This window comes from Calonectris borealis, chromosome 5 (assembly GCF_964195595.1).
Source record: "Calonectris borealis chromosome 5, bCalBor7.hap1.2, whole genome shotgun sequence".
NCBI lineage: Eukaryota > Metazoa > Chordata > Aves > Procellariiformes > Procellariidae > Calonectris > Calonectris borealis.
In genome coordinates, this window is record NC_134316.1 from 34,672,203 (window position 1) to 34,693,776 (window position 21,574).

The following is a 21,574-nucleotide window of genomic DNA, read 5'->3' on the forward strand; positions in this document are numbered from 1 at the left end:
TTCCTAAATCTAAAGACCTCTCGCTACTGATGATAATTCTTTATTAAAAACAGTAGACATTTTGTATCACTACTTCAAAATGCAGCATTTGAGAGAGAAATGTGCATTATCAGAAGACTGAAAGCTTAATCGGACTTCTGGTAGGGCAGACTCTAGCTCCTTACGTGTTTGCCCAGTAGTTAGCACATCTAGCCTCTATACAAGCTGAGGGTTTCATGATGCCAGTAATAAGAAGACCAAGATAGAATAATGGTCTTCATTCACACTGTTACGCGTTATGATTCGTAGTAACAATGATTCTCATGCATTTGCCTCTGGACAATGGACAGGGTAAGCTATAATGGCTATAAATTTAGCTTTGAATCTCCGTTCCATCGTTGATCTCTTTTGTACTCCCAAGCAAATTGCTTGTTGCTTCTATATTTAAAATTCACTACCTGTAAAAGCCTGATACTGCATCAAAATATTGCAAAGTCAAACTTAAAATTGATAAGGTGTTTTCTTAAAACTCAGGGTAAAAGACGCTACAGATACAGATGTATGAATATGATCTGTTATGAAAAATCTCTACTCTTGTAGCAGAAGTGTAAACCTAAGCACAGATCTTCTTATAATTTTCATTTTCTTACCACCATTTATAGAGTGTCAAGGAAGAGAAAAAGAATCCAGGAGTACTGTCTGTGCTTTGGCATAAAAAGTTATGAAAGCAACATAAAGTTCCAGATGTTTTTTGGCTTGTATTAAGGAGATAAAGGATAAGATTCTAGGAAAAATACAAATGTCAAGCTACCACTCAAATCATGCTTCTTTGCAAAAAGGAGAACAAGTTCAGAGAGAACAGTCTGTGTTCTCACTGTTATGGAAAAGACTTTCCCAGTTGTAAAAGTACACCATACTGTCTTTTGTGTCCTATGCTTTTGTGCCCCTTCTCTGTAAAATCATCATGTGGAGCTCTGAAAATTTAATACCCTTGCTTGTAGATCTATTTATTTACTTATTTATTTATTTAATTGCCACCAATAGGATGTAATAGCACTAAGACCCTTAGCCTGCTCAGCCTCTGCCCTCTCCCTGGCTTGAACAGACCACAAAATTAGGCTGATTCTATGGAATTGGCATGGTGGAAGAATCCCCTTCAAGTGTAGATCTCAGGGGAACATCTGCATCATAATGCACATATTATCTCAGAATATATATATGTGTATATGAGTGTACGTATGTATGTCTGAATTACATAAATATAACTAAAATATGAAATTTAAACATAATACTGTAATGTTAACCATAGTCCTTTTTGTGCGTATCAGTAAAGTAATAGTTTAAAATTATGCCTTGATGTTGATGTGAATATTTCTCACATCTCTACTATAATACTCTCTCCCTGGTTTTGCTATGATACACACCAGTGAGTGTGTCTGAACTGAAACTAGTAAAAAAATTAACTTTTTAAACAATGGAATGTGTTAAGATTGTTTGGTTAATTGCAGATAGGATGAAAAAAGCTGTTAACATCATGGGATTTTTTTTTACCTATGGAGAAATACACTGTGCTGCGTGAGTCTTTTGTATGACATGAGGGAATTTGTGTAGAACATTCCTTTCAGTAGCTCACGTTGTATGTTTTAGAGTATTAATTACCTAGTCAGATTTTATTAGAGCCCATTGAGTTTTGCATAATTAAAATTGTAGCAACAGTTAAATGGTATGAGATGTGGAATGCAGAATCTTTGCTTTTGCCAAATATTCTTCTTCGGTTTTCAAAGAGGGAGCGGAGAAGTGGGAGAAACTTAAAAGTCAAGTCTGACACATAAAAAAAATAAATTTGACGTAGATGTGCATTACCTTTGTATAAAATATAAAAGTTAAGCGTAAGAGATTTTTCTGCTATGTTGTTCTTTTACAGCAGCAATAATATTATGTGTAGAGTTTTTGGAGTAGTTATTCATTTCAAAATGCAAAGCTGTAGAATTACAGCAATGGGTAACTGTAGACTGATTTCTGTACACCTGCAAGTTAAACATTTCAGATATAGTGTGAGAAACGTTGTTTATTGTCTAAATGCTATCAAATGCATATAACTGAAAAAAATCATCATTGCATTTTATATCGAAATATTCTTGTGGCCATCATGGGCGTATACAGTAAATATACATTATCATCTTTTACATAGAATTGTCTGTCTAGCAGAGGTCTAGTTCTGTTTGAAGTCAGTGAAAAAACTTGCACTCTTCAGTGCAAGTAAGAATAAAGCAGCCATCAGTGCTAGTTTTGACCTGTGTAATAATGTCCTTTAGATTAAGTGATTAGATAGAGCATAAGATCCACAATTATACTGAGACAGACAGTAACTTGCAACAAATCCAGTGAAGGGCCACAAAGATGATGAAGGGATTGGAGCATCTTTCATGTGAGGAGAGGCTGAGGGAGCTCAACTGCTTAGCCTGGAGAACAGCAAGTCCGGGGGGGCATCTTAGCAATGTACATAAATACCTGACGGGAGGGAGTAAAAAATATGGAGCCAGGCTCTTCTCAGTGGTGCCCAGTGATGGGACAAGAGGCAATGGACATGAATTGAAATACAGGAAATTCTATTGAAGCATAAGAAATATCTTTTTTATTGTGAGAGCTGTCAAACACTGGAGCAGGCTGCCCGGAGAGATTGTGACGTTTCCATCCTTGGAGGTATTCAAAACTTGACTGGACAAAGCCCTGATCAGCCATCTCTAGTTCACCCTGCAGGACTAGACAATCTCTAGAGGTCCCTTTTGACGTCAGCTATTCAGTGTTTCTGTGTGATTTTATTTATCATTATTTTTATCTGTATTACTGGTTTTTTAAGAAAGTCACAGAGGAAGCGATGTCGAAATAAGTAGGAGAAAGTTAAATACGAAGAGCTTTAGTCCAGTAGATTGTGCTGCTATTACATTTAATGTCAGATTTCCTAGATTAGGAAATCCTTTCTTCAATTTTCAGGGTGAGAGAAAAAATTAGGCTGAAGAAAATGAAGAAAAAAATTTTACCTACCTGTTACTGTTCTACTGAAAACTAATGATAAGAGCTAAGCATCAATATAATATCAAAATCTAAATTAATAGCTTAAACAGTAAGTCTGAGGATGAGTTCACAGAAGAGTACACAAATGTAGGCTTACAAAGTTAGCAGTAACTGCCGACAGATCCTAATATGTTAAAGGTTATAATCTTTTGAAAGAAGTTGGTTGGCTTTCCTGTTGGCCCTCCTATCAACTTTAACCTCCAACCTTCTCCGGCATGTATCACTACAAATAAAACTGCTGAGGTTTGACAAGAGGATATAAAGTCACTAGGCCATCGCACAGAGATCTCTACATGATTTTCTTTAACCTTAAGCTTAAATGAACACTGCTTTAAGTCAGGGTTTTTAATAAGAAGTCATAAACACTCACCCATATCACTTTAGTTTTAATAATTACTGTTTTAACAGAGAAGAGAAGAAATATACATAGTAAATTATGTTTGACAACTGGAATTTGGTGGTTTTGTTATTGGTTGTCTTTGACCATTACATGAATTGCTGTTCTTCATTTTAATGTATACTTTTTCATGCAAGCTGCATATGATGCTGATATAAACATGGCATTTATGTACAGTGTTATAAATGAATTTTTAGCTCTTGATTAAGGCAAACCAGATGACAAAAATAACTTATGTGTTTGTATTTACCAATGCCAGAATAATAATCTTTAAATCTGTAGTCACCTATGATGATTTTGGCTTTTCTTCCTCTATAATTTTTTTATGTGACTTTACACAATACCTTTTAACAATCTAGGAACTATGCAGGCCATACTTACTAAAAGTTTTTCTTTATTATTCCACTCCTGAAAGCCGCCTGTATAGTGTTTCCATTTTGCTGGGGAGCGGCCATCCACAGTATTAACTCTTGCAGAGTCCCTATTATGAACAACTTATCTCTGAACATAGGCTGTACCTTACTGAAACTGTATTACCATCCTAAAATTATATTTCTTTCCATTTCAAAACCATACCAATTTAAAATTAGGCTTTCTGTTCTGCAGCCCGTTATTTCCATGACAAATTTTGTGGTGTTGTATAATAATTCTCTTCATGCTTTTTGTTACTCTTAGATTGTAATCTTTTACACTCACCCATATGTTTTCTCTGAGTGATTACTTTAGGGGCTGTGTAAGCAATCTCTTCTTTCTGAAGTCCTTCCTTTCTGTGCCCAAGTTCCGTTCCTTGGATGAGCCATTCGTATGTTCATCTCCTGACAGGCCATACTTTTTGTCAAAGTTCACTTTCAATGATTAGAAAAGTACCACTCCATCTGATGACGTACATAGATCTTCCATTCTTAGTTATGCTTTCTGTGTATTTTTAGGCTTTCTTCACAAGCATAACTACTAGATACTGGGGAGCACCTTTTTTCTTTTTTTCTTTTCCTAAATAGTTTGCAGCACACTCATCAGGTCACAATAGGCCACGCATCTTGCCTTTCTGCTGGTTCCATTTTGCTAAAACATTTTAATTGGTTTTCATTTATCCTTAATTTATTAAATATAAGCTTATTACATAAATGCTTTACAGTTGCAGATGCAATATGTTATTGTCTGTAATCTGGGCCTGTGTTTCTCATCTGTGCTTAGACTATCTAAGTGGTCCATAGAAAGTAGTTAAGGAAAACAAGTTTATATTCATTATACATATTGGAAAACTGCTAGGCATTTACAAGTTGTAAGAGACAAATACTGATCTACACACTTATCCTGGCGGAATGCATAGCAGACTTTGCTTAGATTTCTAGTGCTACCTGGATTCTGGGAAACAGTGGATGTTGCCAAACTGTACAGTATGTAAATTTTGGAAGTTAGATATTCCTGGAAGATTAAGGGCTGATTGAACGGGGATGAGAGGAAACTTTTAAAAAACTAAATGTAGTTTAGTCATTTCTTTCTCCCAGCGAGACTTTAGACTGCATGATTTAATATTGTACCAAGAGGAGAATAACTTAGCTGAAAATGTGTTGTGAGGGAATTTGGTCACACCATGCCTTTCACCCTGTGAGAATCTGTACATCCCTGATTTTGAGTATAAAGAGAATACTAATCTTCAGGTAATGTTACTTCTTTTTTCCTCTGCAAGTGAGTACATTCAGCATGATGTTGGTCTGACTTCCTTTAGCATTTCCCTTAGCATTTAACGCCCACCATCTTCAAAAAGTGGGCAGCAAGCCAACTAGAAAGGTACACGTGACTTCTCCCTGAGGAGACAGGTAAGATTAATTGGCAAATGAGTTAAAATATTAATAAACTAAAGCAAAAATTGTTGACTTCTAACTTACTTTCCTCTTTGAGACCACTTCTATTGCATTTGGAGGAATGTCATATAGTGCGCCAGCAAACCCAGGGTATAAAAAAACAGCTTTGAGGTATTAAAGGTTTAGCTGGTGCTAGCAGAGATTTCTGATACTTTTTATGTAAACAATATCAGCTACCACATTGCTTATAAGCTACCACATTGCTTATTGCACATAAGAAAATGGTTTCTGCTTCTAAAAGTTACAGGATGGTCGCAACAGACGGGCACCAGCATCTGTCATGGCACTATGAGAGGATTACCCGTTGTATTAAGCTGTTACACTTATTCGCTAGAAACTGCTGTCTGGACACTTTCAGTGTAAGAATGTATTTATGGTGGAAAAATTACTGTAATCTCAACATACTCAGTTAAGGCTTCAGTATTATCCTCAAGTAACAATGTATGTTGAAGTGGCAGAACTGAAATATGAGTATAAAGTTATTAATTGAGGGGTGATTAAGATAGCATGTGATATCCATAGGAGATGTTCAGGGAGCTTTGTAATGGGTACAATAGCAATGATTAGAAGAAGGAATGCTGATCCCTTCATGCATGAAATAGTTTATCCCGCTATGGAGCCCAGGAAACTAATAAAGCTTCTGTGGCCCAAAGCCATAGAGGCTTATTTTGACCAGATTAAGACATTTTCTAGAAATGCTTGCCTTTTTTTTCGTTTTGTTTTGCATGACTTAGGGCATGGGGAAATGAGCAGTTACGTCAGAAAAAGCAAATAGTAAAAAGAATTATTTTAGAGTTACTCTTAGCACAGTAGATCAATGATTATACTTGACTTTTAAAAAAACGAAAATTTTAACCATGTTTAAAAATACGAAAATAGTTAAATTGACTTTTTTCATTTTTTACAATTAATTTTAATGACTCAAAAATGCCTGTGATGCAGGAAATGTGAGCATAAATTAATCTGATACTGATTATAAACCTGGAAATAGATCAGCAGAACGTAAAGCAGCTATTGCACACGTCTTGATAACGTCTGTAAATGTTTCTACATGAAACACGCACATGAGGATTACAAAGATTCTTATTTTTCAAAATATTTATACCATTTCAATCTACTCTTTTCTAGAAATGCTGTTCTATATTTCTCTATCAAAAGAGTTTTTAAGAAAAGTAAATGCCATAAATATACCTTGGGATAGTAGACAATATATAAACACTTCTCACATTTCTTTTATGTATACTATGAGCTTTTTCTTTCAAACCGTAGTTACCAAAAATTCATTATATGTGGTTTGTATCAGAATGGAAAAAATATAATACTCTGTATAATTTAAAATGTCAGCGTTGTGAGTTGCTGATATTTTCTTTTGGATGTGAATACCAAGTTGAATGTTAAACAGTTTTTAATAAGGAGATAGCATTTGTTTAATTTAATCAATATAATTCCTGAATATGGGTGCCACATAACTGCTTTATCCCAGAAGAATGTGAAATCTGCTGACAAACTGAAAACTTGAAAGAAAATTTTAGTGGGAGCTAAAGGTCCCAGTTTCTGTTCCGTGTCCTAAAATTAGTAAAGAAAAGAAACTCTTCAGTATTAATAAAGAAGTTTGAGAAGAAATCGGAATAGGAATCAACTTTACTGCTTTCCCTTCTTTATATTACAATCTCTATCTGCTGAAATTTAATATGATCCAGTATTCATTATCTAGGTTTTCATAGGATTTAACTGAACTTCATCCCAACTAATGAGTCATTTTGTGAGAGAAGTTGATGTCGTATGTGCCATTTTCATGGAAAAAAAGGCAGGCAATAATCCTGCTGCCTTTTGCAGGTGTACTCATCTTTTTACCTATGGGCAAACTTGTACCATACAAAGATTAAATTTCAGGCTTTCAACATAAATGTTTCCAAGTATTTTTAACAAGTAGAATTAAAGAGAGGTACAAACACATTATCCATGTGTAACAATGAATAACTGTATTAAGTTATATGTTAAAAACATACAAGCTTATGTTTTGGCTTAAATTATTTTATGCAAATAATTATCACATATTAACATTTATTTACCAATAAGTATTTAATTTTTGTCTCCTGAATTCAAAAGTAGAAAGCCTCTTGCAGTCTGTGGGCCAAGGGATAAAAGCACAGAAATAGACAAAAAAAAAACCAAAATTGTCCTCATACATTCATAGTTTTCACGTCTCACACCTTTTTTTTTCCTTATAGTTAATGGCAAAAGGAGTAATTTAACTGAGTTTTTAATGCTCTTTTTGAGGTAAAGAAACTCCACCTTCAAATATTATCCTTAGTCCTAGCTAATCTAGTTTCTTAAAGAGCAAGTCTGCAGAGAAAGAAATAGAAATAATTATGAAGAGAAGAAAGCCTTTATAACATGATGAAAAAAATCCTTTTCCTACTGTTAACAATGGCTTTTGAAATACAGCACTTCTAATTTAGTTTTATGTGATATATAATTAAACTACAGAACTCACTGTGATTGTGTTATTGACTCTCAAAGTTTACGAAAAACATGAGTATTTAAACATAATTTTATACCGATTTATGATAACAAAAAAGATTGTTTGCTCTTACACAAGATGAGATATAAATACTTATAAGATATAAAAGGCTTGTCAAAGAAATCTCTAATTGCCTTGAATTAAAAAGGTATTAGAAGGATATTTGGGAGGTTATATTTTTGGATTTTTGTTTTGCTATGTTTTTGTTGTTATTTTTGAAGTGGAGTAGTTACTATTCAGAATGAAAGACAAAATTTGGAACAGTTAATTTGGTATTTTATATCATTGTTCCTCTTCCATTTGATGATATACTCATTTTTATTACGTGAATATGCTTTTTAAAAACACGTTATATCTTTCCTCTAAGAGTGAAACCTCAACCTTGCTTTTATATTTCATGTTTAGAGATTTTCTGGTAGTGTCTGAAGTGGCTTTGGAGTGAACTATTGCCCTGCTCTATTACACATCATCTTAGATAGCGTTTACTGTGTGCATTGAAACTACACCTAGAAATCCTAATAAAATGTGCTAGAAATTGATGTAGAATAGAACAAGAGATACTTTGTCCTACAGAGTTTAACATTCAAGTATAATACAAGAGTCAACAAGTGTTTACAATGCAGTGCAAAGAGGCAGTAAGATAATATTGGTCATCATAATATTCACTGATCTGAGTACATCAGCAGCCTGCTAAATTTTTCATGTGTTTTGACAGATGAGAGATTTAGAGGAAAATAAGAGATTGTTTTTGTTAATGCTTTTTGAGAATTATTTCTAACTTTGAGAGGCAATTGGGAATAAAGGATAAAGATGGTTTGCAAATTCAATGTGGGATTTGACAGTTTGCTAGTGAATGGAGAGAGATGATGAAACCTTGAAAGGCATATAGGTCTTCCTCTGTAACGGGTCTTCCACTTTCCAGGCACAAAGAAAGAAATTACATACTTAAATAGTCACACAGTTTTTTTGCAAACTTGTTTTGGATGGAGATGAGCAGAGCAGACTGCACTGATCAAGTTCATAGAAAGGTATTTTGCTGCAACACAGAGAAGAAATGAGCACTTTCAAGGGCATCTCATCTGTGTAGATGAAATGAGAAGGTAGGAAATAAAGATACCCTGAAGAAAGATATGAGGAGCTCCTGAGAGAACTCCCAAATGGAGACTGAAGTGAAGGCTATAGGTGTTTTTAATAGATGAGATGATCATGTTGACCATAATGATTAAGAAAGAAAGGTGAGAAGAATAAAGAGTGAAAAGCTCTGTTTAACTAAGTTGGTAATTATCTAGTTATGAAATACATAGAATAAGTTGTCAGGGTACAGGCATTGTCATTAGTTTGAACTTTTGTGAGACATACCTGGGGGAAAGTGGATCTCATCTGTCATCCCATATGTTACTGACTTGCGCACCATGAAAGGGGAGGATCCAAGTGTGACTTTGAGAGATCCATTGTGATTCTAGGTCCGTATGTCCTTGTTGTACCTTTACCAGCAATGAAGTTTCCACTACTTTTGATTTCTGAATGCACACCACATGCTCATAATGAGTTAGCTCCTGGAGGATCTGGGACCCACATCCCAAATGGGATGCTTCATCAGAGAGACACCCCTTCAAGCACTCTTGTGATGTTCTCAAGTTCCTGCTGCAAGATTCTGCCCATAAATGCAAGGCAAATCAGCATTTAAGACGACCTGTTGCAATGCACTGAATCAGTAAGGTAGATGTACTCACTGAGATTGCACTTAAATTGGAGTTTCTAAATAAGATTCTCCTACATAAGATTTAGAAAGGCTAAGCTCAAAGCCCTTGGGAGCTGCCATGGAAAGCTGTAGAAGTGTTCTGGAAAATCCTCTATAAGACGTGCGAGTCTAAAACAAAACGCTTAGATCTCAAATACCTTGCAGCGTGAAACCCACTTTCTCACTGAAGCCTTTCAGAAGTAGTGGGCCCCCATTTGTGCCTATGGAACCCAAACGAAAGCAGTGTGTCAAGTCCAGTGGAGGTTTGCATATGCTTCTGCTTCCATTACAATTGATACTAGCTTTTTTAATTGAAGTCATAGAAATTTGGTGGTTTGGATGTGTGGAAAACCCAGTCAAGTAACAGTTGACAAAAATAATTGAACTGCGTACCTTCATTAATGAGATAGTTTAATGTTCTAGTTGTTTGTTAATTCAGAGCAACTCTTCTGTTGCATATCCAAACTATGACTGAGATACCATCCGGAACTGCAACCTGTTGGTTAATAAATTTATGAGCCTGGAGATTATGCTGGGCATACAAGATGCAAGAGTAGCAAGAGAAATGTTCTATCAAAACCATACTGACTATAGCCAGAGTTGGAGGGTAATCATCATTTCCCTATGAGAGGTCTGGTCTGCAGATAAGAAGTCTTTGTGTTTACCATCCTACGTTACAAGTATTGATTTTGTTCTTTTCCACATCCCCACAATGGTAGTATTAGAAGATTGTATTATTTACATTGATGGGGAAACATTAATGCTGCCATCTGAGAGAATTCTACAGATTTTGTTTTTATTCAAGTGTTTTTGATCTAAATTATGATACTGTTTAACTCTTAGGCCTGAAGATAGAGTGAGGCTCTGCATATTTCAGAGAATAGCTAAGAAAACAATCACTTTTAGATTAAATGAGATAAATCTGATTTCAGAAACTCATGGAACCTTAAAAACAAATAAGACAGTGAAGGCAGTACAAGCAGCTTTATGTTACATTACTGCTATTACTCCTACTACTTGATCCCCTTGGTTTTCTGCATTCATAACAAAGACTGCCTAAAGCTTAGGTCTCGTGGACTTTATGAATGTGCTTTTCTGCATATGGAAACAATTCTCCTGAACCACAGTGCACTCATCTGAATTCTGATGAATAGTTAGTATATGATGTTACAGGACAATGCAAATTCCATTGGTCTCATCAAATTCTGTATAAGAACGTATCAGGCATAGTTTCAGCGAGAGTTAGTAACAGGTTTTCATCGTTGCCTCAGCAGAAGATGCATGATGCCTGTGTTTGTCCTTACTAGCACACTAAGGTTTATGTGCTTTCGCAGTTCTTTTTGGGCTTTGATAGAATTTTTTAACTCATCATGACAAACATCTTAATATTATCAACTCTATGGGCTTCTCTTTTAACGAGAAGTTCTGTTAACCTGTTTCTCAGGTCAAGTTCTATTAACCTGTTTCCTAAGGCAACGAAGCTGGTGAAGGACCTGGAGCACAAGTCTTGTGAGGAGCGGCTGAGGGAACTGGGACTGTTTAGCCTGAAGAAGAGGAGGCTGAGGGGAGACCTCATCGCACTCTACAACTACCTGAAAGGAGGTTGTAGTGAGATGTTGGTCTCTTCTCCCAAGTAACAAGTGATAGGACGAGAGGAAATGGCCTCAAGTTACGCCAGGGGAGGTTTAGATTGGACATTAGGAAAAATTTCTTTACTGAAAGAGTGGTCAGGCCTTGGAACAGGCTGCCCAGGGAAGTGGTTGGGTCACCATCCCTGGAAGTATTTAAAAGACGTGTAGATGAGGCGCTTAGGGACGTGGTTTAGTGGGCACGGTGGTATTGGATTGACGGTTGGACTCGATGATCTTAGAGGTCTTTTCCATCCTTAATGATTCTATGATTCTATAAGAAGATATTTAAAATGTTTTTAAAAATTTAAAGTACACGTTGGGTCTATCGTGTAGACTGATCTCTGTAATTTTTCTCTTGGAGTTTGTGGAACTATTTGCAGCTTTTAAATAGGTATATATCCTTAATGAGCTTTAGACCTTCAATTCTTAAATTTCTTTTTCTAAATATATACAATGGGGAAAAATTATCAGTTTTTAAGAGGGAAAAAATGCCTTCTGATTTTATGACAAGCTTCAGCTGGACGTGACATATTCTGAAAAGTTCATGCTGTTAATAATATGCAAGAGCAAAATAACCTGCAAAAATGCATTCTTAAATACATTCAGCATTCTTAAATACAAACTTAGAACATATGAAGTTATATTATATGAGTAACGAAAATGAAGTAAGGACAAAATTGGGGAAAGAAGAAGGAGAAAAAGGAAAGTAGTAGCATAGTGAATATATGCATTCCTATTTCTATTGTCAACATGATTTTAAACCAATCCTATTACAAAACTTGGAGTGAGTATGTGTGTGTTGTGAAAGCATAGTCAGTCTCTTTAAATTCAATATAATTTACTCCTGTGATCTATATATACTGCAGTCTGGCTATTTTATGTGTATTAATCTCCACACAAGAGGGAAAACTCTGAGGTTTTTTTCAGCAGTTACCTATCTCTTCATGCTTTGAGGTGATGCTTTCCGAAGTCCAAGGTTAAGGCTTGTTTATATAAAGTTTAAGAATAATACACTGTTAGTATTTCATTTGAATATGGAAGGATCAAGAAGTACAGTTTTCATGTGAAAAACAAACACAGTTTTTTCTCCACTTTCAAAATAAAATATAAACAGAACAAAGATACACGTAACTTTTACTTGCCCTGCAGCCTGTGCAGCATGTCTGTAGTAGGACAATAAATAGTATGGAAAATGACAATTTTCATATCATTCTCTAGATTAAATCATTGCTTTGCTAGAGACAATGAGTAGTTAGCCACTAACTGCATTGGGCTGTGATTTCACCTTCTTGTGTCAGTGGCTCCTAATGTAATCTTCCCTCCTTTGTGACAGCTTGTTTGCCAGGCTTGGCTTCAGAAGTACGTAATGTTGTTCTTTAGAGATGGCTAGGAGTCTAGTAATTGAAAAGTTCATAAGAAACCTTTTAACACAAAATTCTAAAAGTATCATAGGTGCTAATAATGTTTGTGCATACTCTGGGATTGGCTGTTACTCATGGTCAGAGCTTTGTATTACAAATTAAATTCAACCTGACGATCTTGTGTTGCATAAACAAATTCTAAACTTTGTTTTAGAAGTTTTAAAAGAACTATTTCATTGGAGAGACACAGTCTTGTAAACCAACTGACAAAATATAGTTTCATAAATGCAAATTTTGGTGACATTGAAACCGAAGGAGCCATCAAAACCTGAAGGAAAGTTATTTCGATCACTTGTGCAAACTATGAGCACTCAAATGTGAAGTGCCTATGCATTGCTTTGTTTTGTTTGTCCTTTGCAAAAGACTGGATGTTTAATGCAAAACATTGCATCATCAAATTTTAAATTTAAAACTTATTAATTTCACGAATTGTATGTGTAACTTAAAGGTTACTATGGTAACATTAACTCATGCATTTTTCAGGTACTTTAAGTAATAGTTATGTAATGAACAGTCTTGACTAATCATGCAAAGTAGGTAAATTAATACTACGACAATTTGTGGACCCAATTCAGCACACAGTGATTGGTTTAAGTTCCTAACTGAAACTGCCCATGATTTTTGTACTTAAGACATTTATATACATATAGTGGAATTTGTGAATGTAGCTATCAGAAGTGCTCATAGGTATAATATTGTGTCTTTGAATATATTGAATATATTAATTTTGTCTTTGAAACCTGCCGATATGAAGATACAGTCTCCCCATTGTCATCTTCTTTATTATATTGCCCAGTGGATGCAGCTCTTCGGGATGTGTGTTTTAATGCGTCTAGAGATTTTTAAAGTGTAGATGAGATGGATGTTTAATTATGAAGATGCAGAGACTAACAGAATTGATTATGGAATAGGAAATTGTAAGAAACGATGAGCTCTATTTTTGTCTCTTCCAGGATGCAACTGTTGCAGGTTTGGGTGGAAGAGGGGGTTTGCTTCTTAAGACATGTGAATACTCCATATGCAATTTTTAACCTGAAAGGCTAAACTGATTTTCTGTTTTAAAATCTGAAGTTACAGGAGATATAACTTCAAAGTGAATCAGAGCTATGTTTATCCCTCTTATATGTCAGAGTTTAAGTGCAATGTTTTATATATACAGTCATCATGACAGTTAAAAAGGCTATAAAGAAAAGCAATTATATAATTGCTTTAAAGAATTAAGTAGCACGGATAAAGGCTTTTAGAAACTACAGAGCAGTTTTAATAATTATATCACCTGAAGTCAAGCTGCAAAATTATGTCCTAATTATTTGCAATGAGTAATTATCTATAAAGTTATAAGCTTAGAAAGATTTTATGGGAGAGTGGGGGAATTCTTTGACTTTTTTTTTTTTCTCCTCACACACTATAAAACAACACCCCATCATTTTCTATTTTAGCAGTTTCCACAACTTAAACATTAAATTCTTATTGTTGCTTTCTGTTATATTAGTAGTGTGTGTTTTGCAATTCTAATCTTCACGTTTTTCTTTCTTTATCACCGAAGTAGGCCTTTTGAAGCCAGGGAATTTTTCATAGCAATATTGACAGTGTTCGCATTTGCATGATGACAGCCAAGGAATGGAGCAGTAATTTTTGAAATTGCAGAAGTATTTAGAACACTGATAAAAGCTGAAATATATTTTTGATGGATTGAAGTTAAGCATACATGATTTTTCCTGCTGTCAAAAGGCTCTGAATTTAGTGAATATTTGCCTGCTGTGAGAATGCAAGATTAACATCACAACCATCACCCGGGCACCCAAACCCTGCAATTTAATAGCTTTTTAGGTTCTTTCCTTTTTCTAAACAGCAATTAATCTCATTTTAGTACAATTTTCTCGTTTCTGAAGTCGCTCATTGAATCGCTGTTTTGTTCATATTTGGCTTCAGCTCCTCTGCATAGTCATTAAAGTCCCAATTAATGTCACCTTTAGCTGAAGAGTACTCATTTTTATTGAGAAAATGACAGTTGCTGCCATGAGTAGTGCAGTGTAATATACATTAATTGCCCTGTAACACTGGTAATTACGAGTTTTTCAAGCCTCTCAGTAAACTGTCATGCCTAGACAAGACTGTGCTAAAATAGATTACTCATTAGGGAGACCTGTCCTGTTTTCTGGTGGGTTCTTAGTGTTGGTTTAAAAAAAATCTTGAGTTTGAACAAATAGTTGCCAAAAGCAATTTCCTACAACAACATGTCTGTGTTCGGTTTTCAGCCATCACTTAAGCCTGCGGTCAGCAAACAGACAGGGTGCTGTGGACTCTAGAGATGTCAAGATTTCAATGTTTATTTAGGTGGATCACAAGGATAAGCTTAGCAATTCGTAATTCAGTGCTTAATATGGATGTTATTAAAGCTGCCTTTTCCAGTATTGTGTTTATAACAGGTCTACCTGACATTTTAGAATAGCAGTCAACACTGTCAATATTTTGTGCCCCAAAAGGCTTTAACACGGTACTACAGACTGTCCAGTGAGTTGGAATTACTAAATCCGTTCTCAAATAATTCTTATGTAGGAACAGCAGGGATTATGTTGTAGATTATGTGGAATAATTATCAGACTTTTTAGGAGCTATATGGCATTGCGAGCTGTATTTTTTAAAAAAAAAAGAAAAAATATGTGTAGAGAATTCAGTTAATATTGTGACCCCCTCTGAAAATCAGGCTTTATATTGTATATTGTTAGAAGACCCACCTGCTGATTGACTTGGGATATGGTGGGGAGCAAGTGTTCTTAATTTCAGAAGGAATGTATTTCACTGCTTTCTCTTTCTGTCTCTCTCATGTTTTATGTTTGTTTTTAAGGACAAAATAGTCTCCTTTAAAGCTCGTTGCGGCACTGAACTGACAAAAGAAAACCTTTGTTTTATCTTTGTTATAACACCTGCTTTAGGCAATCTGCTCTTTCGCGCTCTCGCTAAATGAATTTTGTCACAGCCTTTCATATTCTCTTGTGGTGATGAGCTAATGAAAGTAGATAGTACAATTTGTGCTGACCAGGTAGCAACTGCCAGCTTGCAGCTGAGGATAGTTTAAAGAAATAAATAAAATATAGCATTATATCACTGATTTATCCATTACATGACATTAATAGTGAGAAACCTTGGTGTGTTTATCTGTTTGTATTGGTGTGCATTTATCGAATTGTTTATGACAAGACTAATTGGGGTAATTGTAGACACTGAAATTACCTGTCAGCTATATGTAACCACACTCCCTTTCTTTCTGACAAATGATGACAACTGAGGGACCCCGTAGCATTACTCATGATGGCTTTTCGAGTGGTAATAAGGACAATAGGGGCCCTGGCTAATTTGACATGGACAGCCTTCACAACAAGAAGCCAGCTAAATGACTTGTCAGTAGGGGAAAGAAGTCAGAAAAGTAATGGAGTCCCCCATGGCGCTCTGACAGGGAGATGAGGCAATTTCAACGGAAAGTGAAAAGGCTTCAGTTTGTCAAGTATTTAGAACAATCAGAGAACAGCTAGAGGCTGGAACCTGACAATAAATTTGTGAACCATGGTAGCAGTTTCATATAGGTCAGTTATTTCATAATGGCTGTGAAGCTTTCAGAGGTTTCTGCTTTCGTAGCATACTTCACATCAGCCAACTGGTGCTTTGTCACCTTAAATTTGTGCTTCACTTTACACAGTAGGAATAATGGTTAAGGTTACAGAGGAACGGCAATGTAAGACAGCATGATTTGCAGACACCAATCTGCTGAAAAATAAACAAAAATTTAGGTAGTAATAGTGTGATTGCATCCATTACAAGCTAGGGGTGTTAACACGTTCTTTACGATTTTGGCCTGCACCCTTTTTACGGATAAGTGAAGTACTTTATTTCTCATGGACAAAACTAATAAAAGATAAGACCCTGTTCCTATCCTTTCACCCTACTGTACATAGTTAAAATTTCTTAAGGTTCATTTCCTGCTGCTTGCTCTTGAAATGTATTCCAGTTCTACACTTTTGACATATATTGAGACACTGTATCTGATGACACAAAAGGAGAATTTGTGATTTTTTTTGAGTGCTCAGCAGAAGACGATGTTCTTAAAGATTTTAAAAAAAACCCTCAACCTTCCAGAATTAAATACCAGTTCTGTGTCCCACTGATACTAGGTCTTTTTATCTATGGTTTCAGGAGTCTGTTAGGTTTTGGGGTTTTTTTTAATATCAGTGTTTCTTACCTATTCATTTGCATTGAGATAAAAAGTCAAAGTATGATTAAAGCATCACTTCAGTACACTGTGTCTTCTGAATTCCTGACACAGGCTCCTGAATTCCTTAAAAGTGTTTATGGATTGAGCACAGATTTAGTGAGAAGTATCAACTTGTCCTTTTTGGCAGTGATTGGTTTTTTTTAGAAAATAGGATTGAATATATTCATTTTAATGTTTTACTTATGGTCTGATTCCTTCATTTTACCAAATGTCCTGTTTCTTGCAGATTTTAAAGCTAGTGCAGCAACTATTTGTTTGAGAACTGTGGATTTTAGCTTTTTTAGTAAGTGCTTCAAGACGTCTCATTGCATGACCAACACATTTCTTGACCTCGTCTTACTAAATTTAGTTACATAAACATTTTCTCCCCTGCTTCTCGCTCATTTAAATGTATAGCATAGAGTTTTCTCTCTTGCCTAAAGGTCTTAAAATAGAAACTTTCTGTGCCATATTTAAAAAGTAAGACTGCTTTGTTGACATGAATCCAGCTCCCCCACCCCCATCCATCACCTTTTCCTCATTTTTTTTAGAGTTACGCTCTTGTTCTTTGAGTCTCATCACTCAGATTTGAAGGAATCTTAATTTAGGCCAGCCAGGAACTTGGCCCTTGATTCCCAATACCTGAACATTTCAAAACTATATTGCATTTCTTGTGTTGTAGTGATTTTGTCAAGGAAATATCTTGGTAAATTGAAGGAACTTGTCATTCTGCAAGATGGGCCATTGAGTCCAAGATTATGAATGTAGTTCCCCTCTCCACAAAAAAAAAAAAAAAAACAAAACACCACACCAAAACAACACAACAAAAAAACCCACAACACCTATGAGGTGATCATTTAAACATGGTATGTCCACACCTGAATCTCCTTTATTCTGCTTGCCTGTCCTGCACATGTTCATCTAAGTTTGCCAAATATTCTACCTAGTTATTTTCTAAGATGTTTCTCCAGCAGAACTAAAGAAATTATCAACATATGCTAAAGTGGCACCAGGTCTCTTCTCCTCTGAATAATGCAAAACCTTCCCTTTTTTGTCTGAAATAGAGCTTTTGAGGTGTTTGCATTCAAGTGCCCCTCAGAGCACTACAAGTTTAGGATTGTTTGAACAATGAGACCTAGAATTGTTTCAACATGCTGTCTTTTGGCCATACTCTTCCTTCATTCCTGGTGGAATCACAAGGGTGTGAATGGGGCAGAACCTACCTCATCAGGCTCTTTGGTGCAGCTGTCACTGTGGATTGCTTTAGTGTCGTTCATGCATATAATTGTTTCATTGCTAGTAACTGCCTTCGATACTTCCACTGACTTTGTTAGTTCATCTCATCTCATCTCAGCTTTCCAAGAAATCTTCTTAGGATGAGGGTTGTTTTATATCACCTCCTCTTCCTCCCTCCTTACTTCCATATGCCCTAATGTGCTTTGGTGCTTAAATATTGTTATCCAGACCTTGATCAAAACGAGAAACCAATATAGTCTATTTTCACTCTGCTGCCTGCATTCCAGCTGTATGACTCCTGCTAAAGTCAACAGTGGCATCCAAATGGTTGAAATTCCAGCTACGTTTATTTCTTTACTTTCTTGACGAATTTAAATTAAACAAAATTTTGATTAATTACTAAATACAAAATTATTTGAAAAGAGAAAATTTAAAAATCATAGACATGTAATTAATTCATAGCAAAATATGGACAAATTCAAACCTGGCAAAGGACAGGCGGGCACGGCCCACAATCTTTTTAATGCATGCTATGTGAGTCCTGAATGGTGTCTTATAGCTCACTATTTTGTTTGGAAGCTGTATTCTTCCACTGGATAAAAGATCATTTGTTATTGTATCCTTTTCTATTTTGTGACCTATTGCTTGAGAAACAATAACTTAATAAAACAATTAACACCCTAAAGAAAGATGAAGAAGAGAATCAAAATTAACTGTTCAGTGTTTAGGAAAATGTCTTTCTTTAAAAGAAAGATACCTTTAAAGTATCTTTAAAAGTATCTTAAATGGATAGTATTTCAGTGGTACCATGAGTTTGGGAGACTTTCACAATGTAGTGGCAACACCTTGATCTTATAATGATGCTGGTTGAAAACTGTCCCTGATAACAGCTTTTATATCTTTCCTTCAGTAAGAGATTTCATTACTAAGTTTGATTTAGGAGGTATTTTCAGTGCTTTTATCACATTTAGTTACTGTCTTGGTCTTGGAGGAGGAGGATTTCTTTTTTTTTTTTTTTTTTAAGGCAAATGCCTATTTTACTTTTTGGAGGACTGACAGAAATTATGCCTTGTGGCAAGAAGCATCTGTTTGGGAAAGAACGAGGACAATTTAGTTTTGATTGAGGAAATAGAAGAATATTTCTTTATGCAGTGGATTAATTTAACTAAACATTTATAAAAATCACAGGCCTAAAAAAATCATGATAAGACATTCCTTATAAAAGTTGTATCTAGACTAAACTGAATAATATTTGTAGCAACTTGAATTAAATAATTTTACTCTTCGAGAAAAGTAAAAAGAAAAATGCTGAGTAAATTCTGAAAGGCATTAAATAGATATATCAAAGTTTTGCATCTAATCTGACGGAAATAATGGAGGCTATTTTCCATTACCAGACCTTTGAATACTTGCCAAGTTTCAGTATTGCTATGTACTTACAACTTTTCATAAATATTGTCATTATATAATGGTGTGTAGGTCTAAGTTAGTATATTCCAAAATGTGACATAAAATCAGTGCAGAAAATATTTAAATGGAGCTTTACTTTTTTTTTTTTTTATTTAAAGGTATGCAGGAATAGTACAAACGTGTTTTTTGAATATCTGTCTTGGTCTGACTAAAGTGTAACCAATACAGCCAATGACAATCTCAATTCCTGCATTGAGTATCCCTGGAATAAATATGCAGAACAGAATCATTTATACCAAAATTGCAAATAAATCTTTGCATATCAATTATATTTCTATTATAGCAGATACTGTCACGTGGGTTTAGGGGATGTGTATGTCATAATTCTGGGTTTGCTTAAATATTGAGTCTTCTGCAAATATAAAATCCTTTCCACCTATACTCTGTCCATTACTTTGAATTCATGAAATTATAGTGAATAATAGCAGAATATAGTTCTCATGGCTACTAAATCAAATTGTTTTAAGTTCACAGCCATTAGGAAAATGTCCTGCTCTGTCCTATTCCTTTATTAAATCATAGAAGGAAATGTTTCTTTATTGCAGAAGTACAATACCATGTTCAATTCTTAAATGCAGAGCTCCCTTATACAAAAAAAAATGTTTTAAGACCTTTTATACTATGTAATGGGCTAACTGCCCATTCTACATTCCTGCAGTGTATTTACTTTATTTTATTTATTTTATTGCAAGGAAGCGGTCACTGTCTGTGTCATTAGCAGGTATAAATAAGTGATGAAAAACCTGGGGTAGTATGTAGGTTGGAATATAAGTAGCTTTACACAGAGAAGTAGTAAATATGATTAAACTACATACAACCAATGCTTTGTATGTTTTCACTAACAATTTTAATTGCAAAAGAAATTCGAATTATGTGAACTGCACTTGCCCGATATGTAGTCTTAATATCCTCTCAACCATCTATTCCAATAAGTATAATAACTTTCATTTGCTTTTTCAGCATGTTCTTTCCTTTCTCTGAAAACTAAGGAAATAGGTTGACCATGAATTTAATAGACACTGGCACTCTAAAATCAGGAGAAGCATCTTCCAGATAGAAGGAAAAAACAACAAAAGTCACTTTTTCTGTCTGGACATCAGTAGGAGATGGAGATTAAGCTAGCATGTTCCATGCTTGAGTATCAAAAAAAGATACGGTCTTTTCTAGTGGAAGCTAGTTTAACTTTTCTATTTCCTCTTTTTAGTTCCTTTAACCTAGCGTTGTTGTCTTTGGCTCATCCACGTTGAGGAGTTTATTTTCTACTCAAGTTTCCATCTAAGTCTAAAAACTGGAAATGCAAGGGATAAGCATATGTATGCCAAAAACTGTAGTTAGCTAATTATTTCATAGCTAATTGAGATGGAAGAAATATATGTAGATACATTTATTGTTAGTGCATAATTGTAAAATAGTGATTTATAATCTTCACCCTTAGTAAGTGAAAATCTACATGAGTATTCCAAGCATCATCGGTTTATTATCAAATGTAAACTCTCAACACTGACCTGAGATGCTGGTAGTAATTAGTAACTGGATCACTAGGTTTCTCTGTTAATTTTACTGTATGCTTGATCATTCCATAATAACCAAAAAGGGTGAATGGATTTTGGTTTATGCAGAGTCCAGATTCATATGTAATGTCTAGAGTCACATGTAAGTACCAGTAAAAGGTGGCATGAAATAAAGAAATCTGGTTAAATGATGGCATATGTGAAAAGTCTGTCCTAGTTACTGTATGTAGGGTTAAACTCTCATTCCAGCAGCTGGCAAAGCTTGTTACTCTAATAATTGGAAATAATCAATACAGGAACTATTGGAAATAATCAACTGCATTTAGGAATATTATTGATGACCAAAATGCCATTTGCTATTTTCATTGCGTTTTATTGTATTTAGATTGTAATTTAACTACCTTCTAATTAGTTTTAACTTAGCTCAATTAGAAGTAGTAAAACCTACTTATCTAATAAGTGACACATGTCATAA

At 35.0% G+C, this 21,574-nt stretch overlaps 1 protein-coding gene across 11 annotated transcripts in view; it reads left to right on the forward strand.

Annotated features, from left to right (window-relative positions):
* CDIN1 (CDAN1 interacting nuclease 1) overlaps positions 1–21,574 on the forward strand; it is a 132,900-nt gene that overhangs the window by 79,985 nt on the left and 31,341 nt on the right. The window contains exon 12 of one of the 11 annotated variants that reach the window (XM_075151763.1): positions 5,558–6,257. The exons of 8 other annotated variants lie outside the window; for them this stretch is intronic. In XM_075151763.1, the coding sequence (XP_075007864.1) occupies positions 5,558–5,729 (172 nt within the window). In that variant the 3' untranslated portion in view covers positions 5,730–6,257. Of the gene's footprint in view, positions 1–4,177; positions 4,650–5,557; positions 6,258–11,053; positions 11,085–21,574 lie in introns of those variants that run through there. 2 more of the 11 variants (XM_075151765.1, XM_075151769.1) reach the window with 2 other exon arrangements.